At 39.4% G+C, this 24,122-nt stretch overlaps 4 protein-coding genes across 7 annotated transcripts in view; 3 read left to right on the plus strand and 1 right to left on the minus strand.

The window, feature by feature from the left end:
* Positions 1 to 400: 400 nt before the first annotated feature.
* Positions 401 to 8,138, plus strand: LOC100177823 (glucoside xylosyltransferase 1-like). 2 transcript variants are annotated; one of them, XM_018816071.2, is made up of 8 exons: positions 401 to 553; positions 959 to 1,049; positions 1,523 to 1,645; positions 2,079 to 2,222; positions 2,522 to 2,734; positions 2,913 to 3,105; positions 5,537 to 5,712; positions 7,540 to 8,138. In XM_018816071.2, the coding sequence occupies exons 1-8, from the start codon at positions 423 to 425 to the stop codon at positions 7,693 to 7,695; spliced, it is 1,227 nt and encodes a 408-aa protein (XP_018671616.2). In that variant the 5' UTR covers positions 401 to 422; the 3' UTR covers positions 7,696 to 8,138. The 2 variants fall into 2 exon arrangements, with proteins under 2 accessions (XP_018671616.2, XP_018671617.2); XM_018816072.2 differs by having other exon boundaries at positions 7,591 to 8,138.
* Positions 8,139 to 11,207: 3,069 nt separating this feature from the next.
* On the plus strand, positions 11,208 to 14,771 carry delta-like (protein). Its single transcript, NM_001078210.1, is given in 5 exon segments — positions 11,208 to 11,450; positions 12,574 to 12,640; positions 12,909 to 13,039; positions 13,157 to 13,379; positions 13,485 to 14,771. Coding segments are annotated over 5 exon segments (1,458 nt in total). The 5' UTR covers positions 11,208 to 11,383; the 3' UTR covers positions 14,455 to 14,771.
* Positions 14,772 to 16,830: 2,059 nt separating this feature from the next.
* Positions 16,831 to 19,069, plus strand: LOC104266657. 2 transcript variants are annotated; one of them, XM_009863407.3, is made up of 4 exons: positions 16,831 to 17,268; positions 17,542 to 17,836; positions 18,296 to 18,391; positions 18,776 to 19,069. In XM_009863407.3, exons 1-4 carry the CDS (start codon positions 16,911 to 16,913, stop codon positions 18,981 to 18,983), a joined length of 957 nt encoding a protein of 318 aa, XP_009861709.1. In that variant the 5' UTR covers positions 16,831 to 16,910; the 3' UTR covers positions 18,984 to 19,069. The 2 variants fall into 2 exon arrangements, with proteins under 2 accessions (XP_009861709.1, XP_018671615.1); XM_018816070.2 differs by having other exon boundaries at positions 16,832 to 17,268; positions 18,779 to 19,069.
* LOC113475174 overlaps positions 19,068 to 24,122 on the minus strand; it is a 5,745-nt gene continuing 690 nt past the window's right edge. The window contains exons 2-5 of one of the 2 annotated variants that reach the window (XM_026838960.1): positions 22,461 to 22,521; positions 22,057 to 22,265; positions 21,538 to 21,757; positions 19,068 to 21,366 (exon numbers count right to left, since the gene is read on the minus strand). In XM_026838960.1, coding sequence (XP_026694761.1) covers positions 19,330 to 21,366; positions 21,538 to 21,757; positions 22,057 to 22,097 — 2,298 coding nt within the window. In that variant the 5' untranslated portion in view covers positions 22,098 to 22,265; positions 22,461 to 22,521 and the 3' untranslated portion in view covers positions 19,068 to 19,329. Of the gene's footprint in view, positions 21,367 to 21,537; positions 21,758 to 22,056; positions 22,266 to 22,460; positions 22,553 to 24,122 lie in introns of both variants that reach the window. The other variant, XM_026838962.1, reaches the window with a different exon arrangement.

The following is a 24,122-nucleotide window of genomic DNA, read 5'->3' on the forward strand; positions in this document are numbered from 1 at the left end:
CTTGTACATATTGGTCTATAGTTGCCTATTTATCATTACTGCCGCTCGTAATGTTACTCGCATATAATGTACCTTCATTTAAACTATATGTGTATCCGTATTCTTACATATAATATACTGATTAGGCTTCACGTTAAACACCATATTAACCGATTGTGACTTTTATGGACACTGTAACTAGTATGTAACTATAACTGATAACACGCAGGCGCTGTGGCACAATGGCTACAGCAGCTCCTCGCTATACAGGATCGAGGCTCGTCGCTGCTACCAATATGGACGTAGGTTTTCTTAGGCAAGACACTTAACAGCAATTGCTCCAACCCAGTGGTCACTAATGGGATGCCTATATTTTAAGTATACATAATCATTCTTTCTACACATTGTATATTAGCAACCTTCTAAACTAAAGTTAATCTAATATGTTTCCAAGGTGCTGTAGAATGGGCTGTTTAAGTTTTGAATGCAAACGGTGTCGTTTATTTCGAATCAACATAATCTTATTATGGATTGGAGTTGTCTCTGTGGCGTGTGTGACGGTTAACTGGATCATGTATGTATGTGTGGTGTCTATTTTAGTAATGTGTGTTAATTATACTATATGTACCTCAACATATAGTAGGGGGGAGATGGTACCAAGATAACCCGATGTTTTAAACAATTACCAACTGTCTTTGGGAGTCGTGGGGATACAGTTTTATAATTCTTTGAATGTTCTTTGATTACTACCAAATGGGACAAGAAAATACAGAACGAAAGTGTGTCCCATCTCCCCCCACTCCACTATATCATGTACAAACGTATACCGTGTATGATACTAGCGTAGTGCATGTTTGAATTAGTAGGGTGGGGTAAGATGGGATGCTCAGGCCCATATTGCCCAATAACTCGACAATTAATGACAGTTTTTGGGTGAAACTATATTAAAATTAAACGTTAAACTCCAATCCACGTACAGATTACAGACCGGAAGCCGATCTACGTCACCACCGGAAGTGATGCACCTTGCTGCAGTCTCATGCGGGCGGCCGAACTACCAGGGGATAAGGGTGAGTCACCCATGCGTGTTATTTACCCACGTGACTATACTATATATGGCTAAACTCCTTTGGCGAGCCATGCCGTGGGATCGAGATTTGGGCACAAAGATGGCTAATTTCTATAACTTCGCGTGACGAGTATTATTTTTACTTTGCTTGTAATAATTCTGTATACGTTTAACCAATAATCAAGTTTAGGTATCCAGGCTAAGAATATATAAATGTATGCGTATTTAGACAGCATACCAAAACAAAGTCACGTGTTATAAAAACTGACATTGCCCCGCCACGAAAGAATAAGTTACATACGTCAGATACGTGATTATCATAAGGGGCGTAAGGTGTATGAAACAGAACCTTGAAATAATATAGAGGTGATTTGAGCTTTAACACAAAACACCCGTGTTATAACAACTGTCCTTGCCCCACCACACAAGGATAAATAAGTTACATATGTGGTAATATGTTACCGAATAATTCAGGATATCAAGAAACCAATGGACCAGACACTCACTATGATCAAATCAGCTTCATTGTTCGCTCACAATCCACTTCATATTCATATCTTCACCGAGAATGATATGATTTCTATGTTCCAGACAGAGGTATTGTGACGTCATCTGTATATGACGTAATAAATAAGTTATAACGAAACCTATCCGTAGGAAAGTTATATTATTTAATTTTAAATATGTTAGATACTTAACATCAAAACTATTCTTTTCGACGAATTAAATTTGAAAAAGTCGTTTACTAAACACCAAAAATATCAAAGTTTGATTTATTTTTGTCATCGGTATTTTCTAACGCTTTTATTCCGTACTTTAGATCGCCCTTATTATAATAACTGTGGCGTTTGTTCGGTTTTTAATTTGTCCTGTTATGACGTAACCGACTGGAAAGTTGAAGTCGTCATCAGATTACGCTTATTAAACTGTTTGTAATGTTTGTTCACTTTTCATTTTGTTTCATTGGTCTATGACTCTATGAAGACTTTTAATTGACCAACTCTCTACTGACCACATGCTGTCATTTCAGATAGATGCTTGGCCCGCTAGAGTGCGGTCGCGAGTCACGTACAGCATTCGACCAATAGATTACGAAAGGTACCTTCCGCCCACGCTAATAACACAATGGAAGAAATGGTACAAACCATGTGGATCGTTCAGGCTTCTTTTACCGGTGGGTTGTATGGGGTATGTTATGTTTCATTAGCTCGTATTTAAAACCGTCGCCGTGGCAGTGGTAAGCAATCACATCTACGCCACGTACTTGAGTTGAAATGTTGGTATATGTGAGCAAATAATCACCTACAAAGTTACACCCGTGGTAACTCGTAAGCGTGTTATACCGACTATCGTTGCTCCGCCCTGTGAGAATAAAAAAAGTTAAATTCATCAAACATTAGATTTTGACTTATTGGTCAAACAATTTAGCTGCTAAACCTCACTCTTATTTTATTTAGAAAATCTTATTTTTAGATGGTTCTTAAAGACGTCACAGACGCTGCTATATATAGTGATAGTGACGTCATATTCATAAAACCAATCGACGAACTGTGGGCGCAACTTAAAGAGATGGACGAGCGCCAGGTAGCGGCCATTTCGCCGACCGCTGGACACCCGCTAGGAGGCTCCAAGTTAAACGAGAACTTTATTTCACATTCGACCGGTTTATTTCAAATAAACACTGGGGTAACAGAGATATTTAATATTAGTCATCTATAGCATTTTAAGTTTCTCAAACCAGCTGTTTACGCTTTCATTTTTTATGAAAATGTTAAAAAATTGTTATTTTTGTTTTGTTTTTCTTTAAAATTTGTGACTATATGAATTTTTTATAAATTCTTTTTTATTTTTTGTCGTTTTTTAGGTTATGGTTTTAAACTTTACCCGAATGCTCTCCTCTGATTGGTTGCTTTTCCATGACGAGCATAAAACTGACCAATCAGAATTAAGAAGAGTAAAATACGGTATCGACCTCTTGTTACCGTATTATGACGAATACAAAGAAAAAGCGGAACACGACCAGAAACTACTGAATATAATGTTTCATTTTAACCCAAGTAAGTTGGTGATATTATTATTTATTTATTCTCACATGGCGGGGCAACTGCAGTCGTTATAACACGGGTGTTATGTTTCATACACCTTGTGTCCGCTTACAAGTTACCACGTATGTAACTTTGTGGGAGATTGTTTTCTGTATGGTTGATATCCTTTACAACCCATTAGTGACCACTGGGTTAAAGCAATTTAAAGTAGGTGTTTTGCCCATGGACAACCATATACCCATATAACGGTAGCAACGTTGAGCCTTTAAGGCTTTTACAAAGCAATCGTTCAAACCCACAACGTCATACGAGTTTGGATTTTATCTCAACCTAGAGCTCATCCAATTTAATTTAACGAGTTGGCAACGTTGGTGTATGCAATAACATAGCGATCCAATTTATGTTTTATGTTGAGCGACGAAGCCGCGCTGTTTTGGCCGCAACAAACTAAGTAATTGCCGTTGAAGCGCCAATATAGAAGCCATTAATATTTGATGTTGGCGCGCGACGGATACAATAAACGACTTTTAATAATTCAGCTTTACAACCAGATATTGCCGGTAATACCGATCCCTTTTTCCTGCTTTCGAGGCGCTACCGCGACAGCAGTGGCACGTGGCGGGCCATATGTTGCCCGCTACCCCCTACGGCGTCTTTTGTTTTTCGCGCGTGACACCCAATCGCGACGCGCATCGATTTTTGACGTCACGAATCAACTTAGGCACATTTTGTTCCCGATCCGTAAAATTCTTCCTGTGTTTGTTCGAAGATTGTGACGTTGCATCGCGTATTGTGACGTCACAAATTGAGTCGTTCGTGAACAAAATTCGATCTAACAGAGCGGAATAACGCGCCCTCATTGAAAACTAACTGTGTCACCATCACAAGAATGAAATTACGTTAGAATAACATGTGCAATACCGTGGGCAGTAAACTAACGAATTTGCCTGTTTTAATATAAAGACCAAGATATTGGTTGCATATATAACAGCCCTATAACGAATATATTTGTGTCTTAGTCTATATTTCGGAACTTTTAAAATTATCGAACCATTTGGTTTTCGTCGACAACTATTTATAGCATGGTACAACCGTACCCTCGCAACTTTTAAAAAGAGCGTTGTTAATTTTAAAAACACGAATATGAGATATTATGTAACGGTATATCTCATCTCGCCACAACGTATTATTTCGTTGTTTCGTTGCTTATATGAATAGCTTCCCCATAATGATCTACATCGTGATATATAGCAAGCTTTTATAAACATGGGTCGGTTGGGTCCCAATGATCAAGGTAAACGAAACAACTGAAATATAAATCATATATAGTAGGGTGGGGGAAGATGGGACACCTTTTACCTCTATTTTTTCGCCCCGTTTAGTAGTAAACAAAGAACATTCAAGAAATTATAAAACTACACGCCCACGACTCCCATTGACCGTTAGTAATTGTTTAAAACACGATCAGGATATTTAGATATTATGTGCTAAAGGTGTCCCATCTTCCCCCACCCTACTATATCCATATTTGACTGTAATAAATTATGCGAATCTGACCCTGATCTGATGCTCATAGAGTTGAACGATTCTTGTGTAAAGAAATACAGTAAGGATCTATGGTGCTACGAAATATGTAACAGACAAAATCGGACTTGATTTTAGGCAGTGACGAGCACTATAGGTCCTTACTGTATCTATTTTGAAATAAACAAAGAGAGCTACTATTAAATTTATCCTCGCATGGTGGGGTAACTTCGTAAAAGTTATAACACAGGTGTTATATACAAGCTAATAATGCCAACCTGGGTCTGGTTGATCTTTCTGGCCATTTATTTCCAAACCGACGTTTCGACGTCCGAACAAGTCGCCTTCATCACGGCGAAAAGGAGAACTTTACCCCCAAACTACCAAACACTAAAGTTTAAACAATAATAATAACACCAGTTTAGATAGAAAGCTTTCTAAATATTTAAACTACTTTACTAAAGCATATATAAGTCTGCCCACTTCACGTAAAGCCATCACTAACTTATATCTAAACAACTACAAACACTAAATCTTAACTTTTTACCTTTAGAGCTACAACAGCAGGTGTTCTGTTTGCGCGTACCTTTAACAGGGGTGTGTCCCCTATAAATTTGCGAATTGAAACATTTTAAAACCTACATTTCGGCGCTTTATTTCGCAAACAAAAACATTGGGGCAAAGTATATCCCTATATGATGGTGTCGTTTTGCTGGATGGCGTACGAAACATTGGCGAAATAAATTATTATTTTACCCAAAAGAGCATTCATTAAGCATTACATTTCAACTGGTAACAAAATAAACATCAAAAACATTGTTATGCTACTTTGGTTACCATGCATAATGCAATCGAATCTTTATTTAACTCATTAATTTTATCCAAGCAACAGCGGAAAACATTGTTTTAACCGTTCCAGGTCTACTGCGACAATTGCCTTGCAGTTGGAACTTTAAGAACAATTTCTGTCAAGACGAAGACAACACGTGTTCTGTGGCTGAGAGGGGCGGGGCTGGGGCGGTACATGGGATAACATCAGCGTTTTTCAACGACGTCAACCCGACGTTTCGCGCTCTATACGAGTCCTTCTTACAGGTGAGATTATGACGTCATTATGGTACAGGATATGACGTATATACTTCCGAAAAAGCGGAAGCTTCGAAAACCATATGTCGGTTGTGAATTAAGTAGAAGTACTAATCCCATGTTTCCGGGTGTGTAACACCTGGTTTGTTTACAGAATGGAAAAACGTTTGTTTTAAAATAAATTTGCGGCTGCTACTGGGTGTACAAAACCAGAACTTCTAGAACAAAAAGTTAATTCAGAAAACAAATAAACAAAATTTCTTACAATCTGGGTTTAAGTTGTCTCACAACTACCGGTACGCGGTTTCAGTAAACTTAAAATATTTATAGAGATTCTGAAACAGCGTTCTTTTCAAAGTAAATGAATTTATATTGTTTGGTCCTGGTGGGTTCCGGGTAAAACTTAATCCTGTATGCATACAAGTTGATGAGGGAATTGTCGCAAAAGCAAAAATGTAACCAGCTTTGTTTCTAACACACTGCTTTAGTTATAATATACGAGGCGTACGCGTGACAACAGTGCTGTATCTATACGTATACATTTGAATGCGGTCGAACCTTAAATCAACTTTGTATAATTTAGATGGCAATATAGTACTGTGGGGTAAGATGGATACCTTTAGCACATAATACCCCATATTCAGCTATCGTGTTTTTAACGTTTAACAACGGTATTTTAGAGTTAGAAGATACGATTGTACAATTCTGTAAAATTACTTTGTTTACTAATGTGAGGGGAAATTACTATATATACTACATAAGTTGCAAGAAATACAACATTTCATTTAAAAAGTTAAAATAAGCGAAAAATTGTCATTTGCGACTTAGTTTGTCTATGGTTCAATGTCTAATCATTTAATGCTTCCGTGTTTCGACTTTAAACCGATTCGTTATAGAGTTCGTTATAGAGTTTACGAATTTTTTCGTCAACAGTTCGTTATAGAGTTTACGAACTTCCTTTACAATTTACATGGATTGAATCTACCATCTTATAAATTTATTGTTTGGTGTTGATTCTCGGGCTAATAGTTTGTCACTTTCAAATAAAACATAATAGTAGGTTGGGGGAATATGGGACACCCTTTTTATTCTATTTTCTCGTCCTATTTGGTAGTAAACAAAGAACATTTAAAGAATCAAAAAACGTATTCTCACGACTCTCATAGACCGTTGTTTTTTGTTTAAAACACGATCGGGATATTAAGATATTATGTGCTAATGGTTTCCCATCTTCCCCCGCCCTAACTATGAGAGATGTGAGAACACGGATTTATAATTCTTTGAAATTCTTTGTTTACTACCAAATGGGGTGAGGAAGTAGATTGAAAGGATGTCTCATCTTCCCCCACTCTACTATACAGCTCAATACTTTTATATTTTAAGTAAAAATTCCAGCCTAGTTTTTCGTATATACTAAATTTAGATTGAAGTTTTTGGATTTTGTATCACATATGTATTTATAAACTGAATGCACACATTTATTGTATTCAGCGAGTAAATACATATAGTAGGGTGGGGAAGGTGGGACATATTTGGCACATAATGTCCAAATATTCTGATCGTGTTTCAAACAATTTACAACGATCTATGGAAGTCGCGAGGATACAGTTGTACAATTCTGTAAAATTTCTTTATTTACAACCAAATGGGACGAGAAAAGAGAATGAACATTTTTTGTCCCATCTTCCCCAACCCTACTATGTTGTATTTAGTAGGATTTCGAAACTAGGTTTTCTGGTGTTAGCCTATTTAGGTTGTATTTTGATATGTTTTGTGACTTTAAATTTAAAATCCAAATATATTTTTAGTATAGGCGAATACTTATATACATTACAGTACGACTTTGAACCGAATCTGGACAAGTATCTCTTACAACCATATCTACAGCAACTTGCCGAAACTGCCGAAGGGACGTTTTGTTTAACCAAGTCACACGTTATAACTACGTCACTGAAAAGCAGCGTCGGACGGTTGATGGCTCAAGAAAACTGATTACGTAACGATGACGTCTATTCAAGAAAACTGATGACGTCATAGTTGAAGATTTTTTCCCGTATTTGTGAAAAAAAAGTGAAAAGGAAAGCGTAAATATTTTTTCAACGGTCCTACTTGTGCATATCAACCCCTGTTTTTTTATTTGATTTGGTTGGGTCGTCTACTACAGTGGTTCACAGACCCATTTGACTGTGACTGTAAAATTTACAACATTATTTTTATGCCTACAAAATTTGTTTGAAATGTAGTTTTGAAATTGAGTTGCTAAAGCTTTGGTATAAATTAATGTTTAGTATTTCTATTGGCGTGAAAAAGTTGAAAAGCACTTCTTTACACCGATACATACTTATATTAACACAATGTAATATATAATCACTGTGTTTAAAGTCGTCGTGCCGCTGTTTTGTAATAAAATAGCAAAAAGTTTGCAATTTTATAAATTCTTGTGCGTGTCGCTTATTCAAACAGGCATAGACTATGTAAGTCTTTTGTAAGACGTTCTATAATATACTTACAGAAATTTTGAAATACTTTAAGCACGCGCGCAGTTATAAATAATTGAAAGCCGCTGGTTTGCTGGTACTTTGTCATCACAATGGCCATTATGAATAAATAATCGTAAGGCTCGTACGTTATGAAATATGAAACATCTACTGAATTATTAATACCAGTATAAGCGTGACTTCATTAAAACTACTTATTTCTGTTTACAGTTAGAACCTAGGTCGAAAACGAATTGACACCGCGCTTTGCCGCTGTATATTGTTGGTCGTTTCCTGTATAATAGGAACAGGCTATAGTTAAACTTTGTACTTTGATTTAGTAATTTAACTGTTGCGGCATTGAGTCAATTTTGCAGTATGATTAATTAGTTAAACAGTTTATAAATTAGAACTTGGTGTAGATAACATAGTTTGTACTTTAGATAGGCAGTTATGTTTGGCATATGCACATTTTTAGTTTGTTTAAAAAGGTGGTTTTTGTCAAATTGGTTCCAGTTGCTATAGGTGTTTATCGTTTATTTAACGTGTTTTAAAAGCGTAAACAAAGATAGAACGTTTACATGTTCGTTATTTGTTACTATACACGCGAAAACGTATGTTTAAAGCTATTTTGTGGCTTTTACATGAAATAATTTGTTATAATATTAACAAATTATCGCTGGTTATCGAGCATGCGGTTCGATTTAAAAACATTTGATAACTCACAATATGCTCTGTGACGTACAAGATACCACGCTTCTTATTGGCCAGTAGAAATAGATTGAACGTTATTAGGGCTCGAGGGACCACGCTTTGATGTGACAGTTCTAACCCGATTTGAGAGTATCAGCAGATCAGCATTGGTCCGAATGAAATCGTTATTATTGGGAAATCCTAATCCATTATTGTTTTAATATCTGCGGTCCAGTTGAATGTTATATTGCGTTTAGTTTGCGCTGGTTAGGCTGTTGGAATGTACTGGTTAGTACAGGGATAAAATTTAGGTTTACTAGTATTTAACCTATCAAGTTTTCGCCCCCTAGATTTGGGTCGCGATTTGCAGTGCAGTTCAGTGCTCATAAACGACCTTTTATGACGTAATAAAAACTATGAAACGTAGCGTAATTACAACTTTTTGTTTTTTAATTGTTGCTAATTGCCGAGCAGCAGATTTGACGACCGTTGCCGGACAGCCTGTCTGTGACGTAACAATGCTATATTGTAGAGGTAGCTGCCACGCGACCGCGAAAACCGATACGACAATCTAAGAATTACAAGAAGTTTTAATCCATGGAGCGTTCGGCTTGTTTCCGCTATTTCAATCTTAAGCGTGTTGCTTTCGACAGCCATTCACATGGTATATGTGGCTGGGCATGCGTGTGGCGACAAACTAGTTCTACATCTGCTTAAGTTGGAATATTCGGACCTCATTGTTTCGCAGCGGAATAGCGGTTTGGGAATTCTAGACAGGAAGCACGAAGTTCAAATGCATCGATGCTATTATTACGTCACAATACAAATCGTGGCTTAGATAATAAAGATGTCTCGATTTGTCATAACAGCAGGTTGTTCTTGATATTATGACATCACAATGCCACGCGTCTAGTACGAACTTGTGTTCGCTATTGTACAACGTCTGTCGTATGCACTACGGTAGACTTGGTAAGGCGTATAATTTTTATTACTCTGTACAAAGATGGCACGCTGTGAGGCGCGTGGGCCGTTTGTTCGGCAAATTTTACTTCGGTTTTGTTCTAGAAAAACTTCTGCTCCGGCTAGCAGCAGACCCGCGTTCGCCGCCCGATTTAAATAAACAGATTTCGAAACGCTTGCCCGCTCGTACAGACCTGCTACCCGGCATTGTTGGTACTCGCCGCTACCCAACTGTCGCGCTTTATTTTAGTTTGTTTTTAGTCGCGCGCCTTTCTTACTACAGCTCGTGTTTCGGCCCCGCTACTAATCGCTGCTGAGTAGTCTGCCACTCTGCGCGGGGCAGGTGTTATCGTGGGCAGTGGAATATTCCCTTAAAGAGCTGAGTCCCAGTCGCTAGTGGATCATAACACAGTCGGTCCAGTGGCGTGCTCTCTCTATTTTACTTGGCTGCCATGCAAGTGGTAGACGGAAGGATTAAAGGTTTGTTTGTGTCGATCGCTTTTAGCTCAGAGATGCATTGAGTCGTAGACTATAGGAGGATTATTACGAAACAATAGCGGCGCACGACCATGATTATTACGTCAGGATTAACAATTTAAAACGTCGCAAAAAAATCAGCAAATATATTCAAGCGAGTAGCGTACAATGAGTCAGTGTTGAGATCGCTAACCTAATGTGGGGTGAGAGAGTGTATTATGTATAAGCAAGTAAATGTTACCGGTATATGACTTTTAGGAGATTATGTGAAGTTATATAATATAAAGTAATTGGAATTTTAGTTTCCAATAATTTGATTTCGTTATCGTATAATACAGCCTGGTGAGGTTCTCACGCCAAAAGCCAAGCCATCCAGCGTATGCGGCTTGTTTGCCTGGTGTAAACAAATTAATGAAAGGTGCTAGACTATAAGAGACTCAAATAAAATGCGGAATGAACTGGTCATTAGAGACAGTTGAGTAGGGCGAATGGGAACGCCTATAGTTACGTTACGGGCGTATGAGACATGGTATGCAGTGTCGGTGACGTTCACCGGGTTTGTTAAACTTTCCCACGGTCCAAGTTACCGGTGAGCGCCCACGGCAATCGCTGAGATATTTGTGTCGATCACTTGCGTAGAAATTGGAAATGATTTACAAACAATTGCATGAGTGATGTGACGGTTTGTTTTACACAGTAAGGTGCAGTTGGTAGGGCTGTATACATGGGTGGCTTGTAAAGCACATTGATATAAGCACCGTGGTAGCGTGTACAATGGTAGCATCGTGTAGTTCTAAAAATGTAGACAGATTGTTTTTATTGTTACGTCACAATGCAGGCAAGGCGCCGCGAAATCGGATTTTCATGCGTTTTACGAATTTTTCTCTTTTGTTGCAGGTTTTAACTGCGTTAAAAAAAAACTGAAACCGATAGATTGTGTTGCAAGGTGATAAAACGTGGTTGGGGTCAAAAAGTATCTTTTCACTCCGACAGTGGAATTCGTGCACAAAAGCAAAGATTCAAAGCGACATTTGAAGTGTGTGGGTCCATTTGCAACCATTTGAAACACAACGATGAGCATCAAGCTTATATTACTTCTCTGCAGCGTTGCGATCGGCTTGGCCGTGGGAAAACCTACCGGTAAGTTGCCTAAAACGTAAACAGTGTAATCCTGCGCGGGCCAGATAATAGCGAGCGGTGAATAATGGCTCAGTTAAGTGGAGTCGACACATTGTACTCGTTAGAATAGGAGTGGTAAACGAGACTGACCAAATATTGTAAAGAATCAACATCGATCGTAAATAAGTAAACACTGAATGAAGTAATCAACACGGAGCTCAAACAAACTGCCACCAAAATAAACGAAAGTTTCGTATTGTGCGCATGACTACTAATGGCTCCCACGGTCGAGAAAGAGACGAGTGTTACCTGATACTCGATCTGGATTGAAATTAACTCTACACCGGCGTAGGTAAGGGAGTTAATTCTGTTGAATGGAAGATTCCCATGACCCTATGCGTGGTTTGGAGTCTGCTTAATTATGTGTATCTACATTGCGGCGAGTCTGACCCTTTCCTGGCGCCGTCCTAGTCGCTTGGAAACATAATTTCACGCGGTAAGGTGACAAGGCTACACTCGACGTGTGAAAGTGGTGTTTGAATGGCCGTAATAAAAGATCACGGCCACTTGAAACGATATTCTCTTATCTTAACTTGTCAGTTAGGATTTTAGTGGCGCCCCTACCGATGTTTAAGTGTCCTTATCCATACGCGTTGCCCTGGTATACGAAGTATGTTACATCGAATATTAATCGCCTGGCGTTCCATCGACATTTAGAAGTTACCGCCGTTAAAACACTCAAGTTTGCGCGCGCCCGAAATCCACCTGTCTTCGCGTTCGAGCGACAGGTGTTGCCGCATAGCAAGCGCCTCATTTTTACGAGGACTCTGCTCACTAGGGAGTTGATATCTCTGCCCAACAGCCGGCATGGTGAGGCCACATACACCAACATATGCTCTCTCTCTCTCGTTCAGTCAACACTACTGTTTGCCCAATAGCCTTCATTTAATTGGATTTCCACCGGCCACGCTTTCGATGTTTGATATACTCCGTATATACCCTGATAATCGAACCTGCTTCCCCCCACGAGACTAATGAGACATTAACACGCCAATATCTCGCCTAATTTCATTCCGCCACGCCAAACAACGTAAACATCGTGAATTCCCAGCAGCAATTTGTAACCTCAATATTTCACCCACAGACACAACGACCTGCCCATCCAGATGTAACTTATCACACGGATTCTGCAACCCTAGACAACAATGCACGTAAGTCAACACAAATTCCCTCATTTATATTTCGCTTAAGTCAACACATTTTATATATTATACTTCATATAGTATTGTAGGGTAATATTTTGAGTTCTGACAGTAACTTTACTACGTTTGAATAATTTAAACTCTGTGTTATTCTATAAAAGTAATATTTTTTATTTTGACCAAGTACTTTACTACTTTTTCATGCTTTATCTATTTCTACAGTATACTTAATAATTATTTACATATTTGATTTTAAACATTTTATTTTTAACTTCAGGTGTTTCCCCGGTTGGGAAGGTCCCGAGTGCAACCAATGCTCGACGTTGATTGGTTGTTTACATGGGTCATGTGACCGTCCTGGACAATGCAATTGTGACGTAGGATGGGGAGGACGAAAGTGCGATCGCGGTAAGTGTCGTCATCTTTGTGACGTAACAACCAGCGTTATTATGACGTCATAAATAGAAACAATTACGAGCAGCTGCAGCGTCGGGATTAAGTTTAATAAGTTGTAATTATTTCCAGATTTACAATACTGCGAGCGACATCGGCCGTGCAGGAACGGAGCAACATGTATCAACAATTTGCTCGGTGGATTTAAATGTATTTGCCCGACCGGTTTAACAGGCACAACTTGCCAGGAGACCGCCACCACAACCCCCCCTATAACCCCAAGATCCGGGGGTAAACCACGGTGCTCCAATGGAGGAACTTGCATTCGTGGAAACGCCGAACTTGGATGCGAATCGTAAGTATTTTACATTAATAATGTCAGAAAAAATACAAAAGAAATTACCATTTATTTTTAAAATCTTTAAAAAAATCCGAATCTAAATTTTGTTTCCTCTCCCAGGTGTCGATGTCCGACCGGATTCACTGGACAGCTATGCGAACAAATCGTGCGTATGTGCGTTATGCGTCCATGCGCTAACGGCGGGAAATGTCAAGACGTTATTGGCAACTTCAGATGCGATTGTGCGCATGGGTACAGAGGACGTTACTGCACTGAAGACATCAATGAATGTACTGTACTTGGTCGGCATGCTTGTGAGAATGGTGGAACCTGCGTCAATAGGTTCGGTGGTTACACTTGCGCTTGCTCGGATGGTTACTACGGGTCGCGCTGTCAATCAAAAATTATCCAAATCCAAGCCAGAGTAACTACAACAGTAAAACCAACAACAACAACAACGACAACAACAACAACTGAAGCTACAACAACAAAATCAACAACGGAAACACTGAAGGAAATTGTTGTTGTTCCAAATTTGAAGAAACCATTCAGGAAAAACATCAAGGTCACTCACATCGTTCGCCAGGTGGAGGTAGAGACATCAAACGGGGATATGACGTTTATCCGTGACGTAGTCGACCACCAAGGACCAAACAGCGCTGAGAACGAAGCTCAATCGTCAGTGACCACAGTACAGGCACTCACTTTTGCTTTCCTGGGGGTAGCGATCGCTTTATTTATCGGCATCGTTATATTCATGTGGATTCATTGCTCAAAGAAAGGCCGCAACTTACGTCAGCGGTGTACCGGGGAGTCACCGACCGAAGAAACCCCCATGAACGAGAACAGCCGAGAGCCTTCAATAGTGAAAACCCGTCATGCAAGCTACAGCCCACCACAATATGTGTTAGAAGAATGCCAACCAAAACCAGGATACCCGATGCGCTCTGTAGCGCTACCTAGCGACGATAGGGAGCCAATCGACTGTTTATACGTCGCCCTCCCAAACAATTCGACGCCCGATGTTGCATCGATGGCGAATCGTGTTTTAAACTCTCCCTCTCTCCCCGCTTACGATGAACGTTACTAGTTCACCGCGAACTTTTCGTTTTTATTTCTTTCTTTTATTTTTTTTCTTGCACTGCGACTGTGATATTCGTTTTCTACCCACGTAACAAGCACGTGATTCGTTGTTAAGCGTCCATGGCAACCGTATATCGCCATGACAACCGACGGAAGCGAAGAAACTTTTCAAACTGCGTTGCTTCACATTTCTTTTTATTTCGTTCATTATTTTATCACTGTGTCTTCTGCTATGTGACGTCACGACCCACGTGACTTCAGCCCACCAATCATTACCGTTGTAAGTTCTTTTACCGTCGATCAAATAAACGTACTCTCTGCCGACACCTTGTGCTTGAGTGATGTTTTTTTAATATAAATAGCCAACAATTTAGACAACCCATTAGTCAACTCTAGTTAAGACAATTTAACGTAAGTGTCCTGCACAGAGAAACACAAGCCCAAACTGGTAGCAGCATCGAGTCTCGAACCCGTCAACTCTAGGTTATAGGCAAGCGCGCTAACCATTTTGCCAAGGGGCGGGGTCAGCGGGTTGTCATTATGACGTCATAACACACCACATGGCTTGGTACGCGACAGATGGAAAGCGTTTGTTGTAAAATTTGTTTTCGTTTTCAAAATAGCGTTTAAATTTGAACATTATGCTGCATGGCATCGTTTGTAAACAACTCGATCTAAATTCGTTTAATAAGCGACCGACAAAGCCATTTTCGGTTCGAACATATGTGAAAATAAATATTTTAATAAATACTCGTATTGACTTATAGTATGTGTTGAAAACAAGCTAGCGTGGAAAATAACATAATAATAAATTTATTTATATCTTCGAATACGGTAACAAAGATTAAAATAACTAAAACAACAAAGAAAAAGAAATTATCGCAACGCGTCACATAGATACAATTTATAAGTTAACATTTATATTTAACTGCTAATACATTTATTAAAAAAGTCAAAAAAGAATAATCCACAAAGTTACATTCGTAAGCGGGCACGAGGTGTATGAAACAGAACACCGGTGTTATAACAACTGTCGTTGACCTGCCAAACGAGCATAAATAAATTACATTCATTTATTTATACAGGTGCGCCTATTTATATACAGTATGGAGAGGTGCTATCACGCATTTAATTTTTTCATACAATATCTAACCTAATAATTAGGTTTAACAGCAAGGAGCAATCATCAAATGGGAACCTGTACAGGGAGATTTAAGTTAAGTGTCCCGACCCTACTATACAATGCTTCTATATTACGTTAGGAACTTAACAATTTGCGCATGAATTTGGCCTTTAGGATTTCAATTATTTTTTTTTATATAGTAAGATGGGGGGAGATGGGACACCTTTTCATTCTATTTTCACATCTCATTTATTAGTAAACAAAGAACATTTAAAGAATTATAAAATCGTATCCTCACAACTCACATATGGACCGTTGTTAATTGTTTAAAACACGATCAGGATATTTGGATATTATGTTCTAACGGTGTCCCGTCTTCCCCCATCTTACTATATAAAAACGAATGCATGTTGAAACAACATTAATGCGAGTAGGGTTAATATTACTTACTGTCTTCATCGTTTTGGTTTCCTATACAAACTATATGCAGTAGATTAAAGTAGAAATCCACACAACTCCTGTGTTCGTCTTGTTTACAATTACAATCATGCGTCGCTATTTTAGGAACAGAAAAAGCGAGAAAGCCCAGGAGTTACCGCCTAAACCCCAAAGGAATTCGCATTAATGCAATGCTGGCTACTCAATGAGGCAGGAATAGGTATGATACACCGTCGCAGTATATAAGACACATTTACATTTCAACGACCAGGTTGTAAAAGTTATGTTGGTTATGTTATGTGTTGTAGTCGAAAAGTTGGATGGATTTAAGCCCCTTATAGGAAAGGAGTGAATTAGATTTAGTTTTTCAACGCGCGCAGCTGTTAGGTTAGGGATGTCTACGTATGTCTTGTGTTGCGCAATGTAAGGAAATATAGACTAGCCGTTATAGAGTTAGTAGGGCCTACAACATGGTTTGCTAAGTACATTATATAGTAGGGTGGGGGAAGATGGGACACTTTTAGCAGATAGGATATTTGGATACTATATCTGCTAAAAGTGTTCCATCTTCACCCACCCTACTATATAATCGATCGTTAGGACGTTCATAACTTAACCGAGTAGTTTTTAACTGTAAACTAACCTAGCCATTTCCACAGGGATATTTGAAGAGTTTATTCCCAACTAATAGCAGACGGTGAGCCTGAACCGATATAAATTAATATTTAGGGAAGATCGTAAAGTTTAAAAATAGAAACAAAAAGTCCCAGTTTTCTAGTTCTAGTAGCATAACCTTTAAACCATAGAATAAAGCAAGCTACTTTACTTTATCACTTTACGTAACAGAAGATAAACACGAAACTCGTTAGTGTGTGCAATAAGTTAAGATTATCTAAACTTGAATGTCTACACACGAGACTGAAGAAGCGTCTACGTCATCGCGTGTGACGTCATCGGCGTCTACGTCTCGGTTTGATAAAGGGTGGGGGGATAGTTGGGAGGAAGATGAAGAGGGGAGAGGTCATCCGGACGGTGGAAGATCAAGTGTTTGTAGCGAGAAGATAAGAACCACCTCTACCTCCACCAAGCGGACGAGCAACGAGGACTTTGGGACTTTCCCGAGACGGGGACAACCCGTGTCACGTGACATACGGGATGATTTTTTCCGCGACGATTTCGACGAGAGAATGGAACAAATGGTTCGCGAGTTCGACGCTCGATGCGCGCGGTCGATTCTAGATGATGACGTCAGACCGTTCGGTGAGTTGTATATTGGTTTTATGACGTAATAATAAGAGTGTCTTAAATAGCGGTGATCGTATAGCATGGTGGTATAAAATGTGCTGCCGCATATTACGCTTGTTTTAATTAAAGTCTTCTGCCGTTTGTTTGCTGACCGAAGTTTCGACGTCTCGGTCTCAAGGACATTTACCTACAATTAATAATTTGCGTTGTTCAGTATCATTAGAAGAGATGTTTTGGAAATAATCGTGGTTATTACGTCACAAGTAAGGTTATAAACGTTTTTATCAGGGACTTTCCCGAGAATGGGAACGGAAGACTCTTTTTTCTCTCGCCCTCGGTTGCTAGGCAACAACAGCTTGTTCAAGAAATCGCGTTTTCGGTCGATTTTCGACGGCGATGACGACGACGATTGGTCGGTTCGAAGGCGCGGTCGCGGTTTGGACGAAGATAGCGGCGTGTTTAGTGACGCAACAGTAAAGCCACGTGACTACGATGACGTGATGCACCTAGATAAAGCGTTGCACCAAGATAGGAAATATACACCGGAGAAATTCCAAGTGGATGTTGATGTAAAAGGGTTTAGGTGGGTGTGTGGGGGTGTATGTTTGTGTTTGTATAGCGCATACATGAATGATAATAATAACATTTATCCGTCTGGATCCGGTGCAGCGAACTTAACAGACAAAAAGTCAATCAATTTGTTTAGTATAAAAGATATCTATTTGGCCTAAATGACATCGTTAGTGTCATTTTTGAAACAAAATCTTTATTTATTTGCCTTCGAAAGTTAAGACATGAAAAATTGTAAAAACATAATTTTCGCCCATTTGGAAATAACTAAATAATATTTACAGAATTATATAACCGAATCCTCACGACTTTAAAAGAACGTTAATAATTGTTAAAAACACGATTAGGGGTTATAGGTTTTAGGTACGAACGGTGTCCATTTTACACCACATTACATAATAAGATCTGCCAGAACAACCTAATTAAGTCTAACTATTTATAAGCACACGACCTAACCACCAGTGTTGCACAGTGCAAATGAACTTCTCGTTAAAACTGAAGGAAATCGTTTGGTCATCACTGCCAAGTCAAAAGAAATTGATGACGTCACACCAAGCAAAATCTCAAGGTAGTCATTGATAGTTATGACGTCATAATGTGTCCGGCGTCGTGGTACAATAGTTAGCACGTCTGCCTTTAGCGTAGAGGGTACTGGTTCAAGGTTTTACGTTGCTACCATTGTCGGCATATGTGCCCGCATGAACAAACGTTTCAAAACGTTATTGCTTAGTATGAAACAGAACATCTGTGTTATAACGACTTTCGTCTCCTGACAAACGAGGATAAATAAGTAGACTCACATTACTGACATTAACCCAACGATATGTGCTATACATACATTACCCAATAGAAAATAAATGAAAACTTGAAAATCGTAGACACATAAAAGACACAATATTAGATGTTGCAGTTTTGACGTAATAATCGAATATTTGTGACGCGTTTCCATCAGCAGGGAACTGAAGCGAGAGTTTGACCTTCCTGAGGGCGTTGACCCCTATGACGTAGTATCGAACCTGATGCCCGATGGTTTCTTGAGGGTGGAAGCCCCGGTGAAGGAAGGTGGAGGTTCGGTCGGTAGGAGGCGCTCCAGCGCGACGGAGACGACGGTCAGAAGATTTTCTTCGGGGTCCGAAACTCAAGCACATAAAGACACCTAAATGTTTTTAATTTTCTTTTTAAATTAAAAAAAATGGCAACCGTGTAGATGGAGAATGGTTTAAGGGTGGGATTATGACGTAATAATATAGATCGATTGTGATTCATCTGTTGTATAACAATCAACTTCATTTTTCTGTGTGCTTTTTTCCATAAATGACGCCACTTGTTTTAATTTGGATTTTTTTACAATTTTGACAACCTATTAATGACCACTGGGTTGGAACAATTGTCGTTAAGTGTCTTGCACAAGAACACATACACCCATAATGGTAGCAGAAGAAAGCCTCGGACCGTACCTTCTGGTTTAGAGGCAGTTTTGCTAACCACTACGTCACGGCGATGACGTCACTTGTTTAAATCGGATGTTGGTTCATCTGGAATGTTATTCGCGTTGCGCCACCTCGCGGTTGGTAAATTTACACCGATTATCTTCTCCATCCCGAGTGTTGGTGAAGTAAACTGTGTTACAACATCTGGGGTGTGCTCAGCATATTCAACCCTGGTCACTTTTTGTTGAACACGAAGAGAAAACGATTCCGCTTCCGGAATAGTAGCTTCACTATCTAGAAGCGAGCAGTTATAGAATTGTGTCTGGATACGAAAGTCGAGTGATTTTCGAAATGAATCCACGAAATTAGTGCAAGGTGTAATAATGCTTTGTTGTGACGTCACTTCGCACCGTCGTATGTACGTCACAGTGACGTATGGCCTACCATCAATAGTAGTACCACGCTTACACAAAGTAGAAAACGCGTTCCCGAGATTTTTCCCCCCAGAAGTTTCGACTCCCACGGTCGTGACGTCATCAACTTTCTCACGTGACACGTACCACTGACCCGGAACGGTTTCGCTGAACTGACGTCGACAATAATGGGATGACGTCACTGAATCCACTTCTGATGACGTCAGATGGGACACGTCACCTCTAATCCTAATAGGAGCAGGTTGGGGTAAGATGGGATTCCCATATCGACCCACACGAAGCTGATTATTAATCTCACTTTTCCTCCGTCTTTCCGAACCCCATGTTGTGGGGGGGAGGTAAGGTGGAACGTTCCGTCTTGCTTCAACCTGGGTTTTGTTCACGGGTCCCAGCAACGTCACTTCTGTTACGTCATGAACGTAGAAGAAACCTCTCGGTGAATCGACCTCTGTGATGTCATTAGTGATAACTTCTACATCATAATCAAGTCGCGACTCGCCGTGTGCACTGTTTAAGATCGTCGAACGCAATCCTACGTCACAAACGTCAATTGTCCCTTCCACTGTGACGTCAACATAGGTTTTCTCGTGTTGGGGGATGTCCCATGAACCGTATCTTCTACCATAGGAAACCCCCGTGAATTCGAGGAAAATTCCCGGGTTAGCACCCAAATCTAATGGGGCGCATGGGGGAATTACCCACGTCATTATAATGGGGTTGGGTGGGGTTGTGAACCTTAACCCTGGCTCCCTGTAACTTGATAAGGGGTAAAGTGGGGTAATTGGGTGCGCCGATGGGTTTCCCCTTTTACCCCTAAACCACCGGGGTAATTTATTCATCTTGACGTCAAGGTTGACGTCATCAACATATATCAACATCTCATGGCTCCTAACCTGGGAATCCCCCAACATGCAACCACTAAGTTCCATTCCCCCCAATGCTACTTTAGCGGTGGCGAACTTTAGCGAGTCAATTCTGCCAAACGACCCCATGACCTTTTCAACTTGACGATTTAAACATTTGATGACGTCATCAGCGGTTGGGTCACGTTTGATGACGTCATCAGCGGTTGGGTCACGTTTGATGACGTCATCAGCGGTTGGGTCACGTTTGATGACGTCATCAAGGTTGAGAGGAATCGTCAGCCACCAATCTTCCTTGTCTTCGTCAGGTTGTTGTGGAGAGAGGTCTTCTTTGAATAAATCATCTTCTGGGGTTTGGGGTGGTGGCGGAGGAATATTTATCTCGAGGAACTCTTTACTCACGGCGGACGAGTTGTGAAATTGTTGCGGAAATTTTAACTCGGTTGGTTCCATTTCTATTGCATTAGTGATGCACATCGGGATTCGGATGAAAATTTCGCGGGAATTTGGTGTCGGCAAATGCGGCAGAACTTCGAGAAAATTCCCGTCCTCAGCGGGAGACAAATAACAAGACAAAAGCCGCGTATTGTCCAACTCTTGTCTGCGGGAAAGTGTAGTCATCTCGGCAGGGTGAAGATGTAGTCTCTGCTGCGGGATTTCGATGCGAAATTTGTCGCGGATTTTTCTTTTTATCCCGATGATCAGTTCATCGTTTCTTGGTCTTACTTCAATCTCAGTAAGCATGGGACCAGGGCACGACTGTGCGGATATTAACAATGGAATGAAACAGCGGAGTTCGAGCCGACAATTCCCAACCTGTGTGTTTAATAAAAGTTTCAATATTTCCTAATCATGTTTTTTTACAACTAACAAAGCCATTTTAAAGCCGTGAGTTTACGGTTATATAATTCTGTGAATATGCTTACTACCAAATGGGACGATCGCAGTATATACTGTACAAGTAAAATGTTAAGATAATAAACTCACTTGACTAAGCGTAGGAAAATATTTGCCCAACACCGCAACAGTGTTCATTCGTTCACCACCTGCAAACAAACGCTGTCTGGATGGGTGAATCCCAGTCTTCTTATAAATCATTGCAATCAAATTGGATATTTTGTCATGGGAACAGATGCCATCTAACACCGCAGATTCCCGCGTGTCGCCCATAGCAACCGAGATGCTCACCCCATTTTTTTTAAGTTGCCTAAAAAATAACGGAATTTTATTTTTTGTTAAAGTTACGAAGAGAAGGAAACGGCAAACGAAAGTCGTTATTAAAAGTTTGGATAAAAACACCGGTCAAATATTTTATGTTTAATTTACCAAAAATAAAATCTGGTACTGTGGGGTAAAATGGGACACCGTTAGCACATACCATGGGAATATAAAAAAATGTTTAATGTTCGGAATGTGTGGTTAGGATCATGCAATAGATTTACAAAAGCTCAAGTTTGTAGTTTACCACTAACCAACACATATTAACCAAACAAGAAAAAATCTTACCCGTATCGGGTGTTTAGTTGTTCGTTGTCGTAAGTTAACATGGCAGCTTCGTTTCGTCTTTTCTGTTCATTCGTCCACCTTACTTTACTAACTTTCACATTTAATCGAATCTTTTGACTAATTGTTCTTTGTGGTGACAGGATAACGTTTCAAACCCTGCGCTCTGATTGTAATATAATCCCAACCCACAACAGAGCGCCCACTGTAGCCTATTCGAAACCTCATCTTAGACATAAAACTTTACAATAGAAGTCTCTCTGCTTACAAGTTTCGTACAAGCGTGTAAAGGCGCGCAAATAAAGCCAGTAATCGGTCACCACAGCGCGTTCTGTTAGGTAACGTTATGCAAACACACCGGTAGCTGGTAAATAACCGATAACAAATTCACAAACACGTTTTCCCACCTCGTAAACACGAAGCTGTACTTTGCAAAACCTCCTCGAATCGTAGCTTTTGATCGGCAATCTGCAAGTCGAAGCAGTATGAATGTAAAATCCTATAGCATATAAAAAAAGCTTTAACAATTTTGATATCGCTTTGTAATTTATAAATATATTCCTTCGGACATTATAGCGAAGATCAAATTAATTAAAACAACAAAGCGAATTAGAAACGAAACGTCAGTTGTTAAAATACCCGTGAATATATAGTAGGGGGGGAGAAGACGGGACTTAATTAGCATATAATATACAAACATCCTGATCAAGTTTTAAACTATTAACAGCGGGCTAAACGAAAGTCGTGAGGATAGGTTTTATATAACTCTCTAAATGTTCTTTGTTTACTACCTAATGTGACGAAAAAATAGAATGAAAAGTTGTTCCATTTTTCCCCACTCTACTATATATCTGTACTTTGTTTGACCAGCAAGTTAAAAAGCAATATTTAAATAATGAAACATTATGAATTTAGTTCATGAAATAAATGCATGGGTGACGCAATCTCCGCTATGTTTTCCACCTAATATGGCTTACAGACTTAACTCTTGTGTTTGTAATCCGATTACAATTATCGTGTTGTAGTGCGGTTATAATAATACATGCAATGCAGTGGTATAGAATAAAACTGTATGTGGCGTCTTGGGATGTGGGTCAGGAACCCTTCACGTGCCTTAGCGTCTCGGCGCATGCGCAATAGCGCCCCGAACAAATATATCAATCGGAACGAATATATCACGATGACTTACGGTTAAAACGTTGTGGGTGATCATTTTGTTTTTGTTTTAAACTTATTCAAAGCTGTTTTAAATTTGTTATAAACTTGCCGTTTATATAGTAGGGTGGGGGAAGATGGGACACCTTTTCGTCTAGTTTTCTCTTTCCATTTGGTAGTAAACAAAGAACACTCAATGAATTATAAAATCGTGCATCTTCACGACTTTCACAGACTGTTGTTAATTGTTTAAAACACGATCAGGCTATTTGGATATTAGGTGTCCCATCTTCCCTCACTCTACTATATAATCGTCCGTAAAACATAGTTGAGTTGCTATCAGTAAATTAGCTTGGCTAATGGGGCATTCAATGCCTCAGATTAAAACTACTTCTAAACATAGGTAATAAGCAATAAGTCAAAAGTTCATTTCTGAATATTAAAAAAAGAGCGTGCTTTATGTATGACGTCACTGAAGTAAGTTGTAATTCGGATAATCGTGAGCTATATAAACAGAACAAATGTTAAGAATTGAGTTTGAAACAACTAGCTTTTGTCATCCCTTTACTAATAACCACTACTTTTATTTATTCCCGGATTATTTATATTTGCCAAACAATACTAACATAACTGGTGTTTGGATTTGGTAATTTACGTTGCAAAAAAACAACACAAAATATTTTGTGTTTTTTTTTGCAAAACAAAAAACGGAAATGATTGTTACGTGCAAACTGCATTTTACCAACGATAATTCTTTTCAACCTGTAGCGTATATATCTGCTAGCGTACGTTGGAGAGTATACGTCAGCATGTATACACGCTGACGTCAAGCAGACTTTTTTCTCTTGTAAAATGCAGGACTGACGTTTTAACTGTCGAGGTTGGACAACCAATGTCGTCATACGTGGTTTAAT

This window comes from Ciona intestinalis, unplaced genomic scaffold, assembly GCF_000224145.3.
Source record: "Ciona intestinalis unplaced genomic scaffold, KH HT000134.2, whole genome shotgun sequence".
NCBI lineage: Eukaryota > Metazoa > Chordata > Ascidiacea > Phlebobranchia > Cionidae > Ciona > Ciona intestinalis.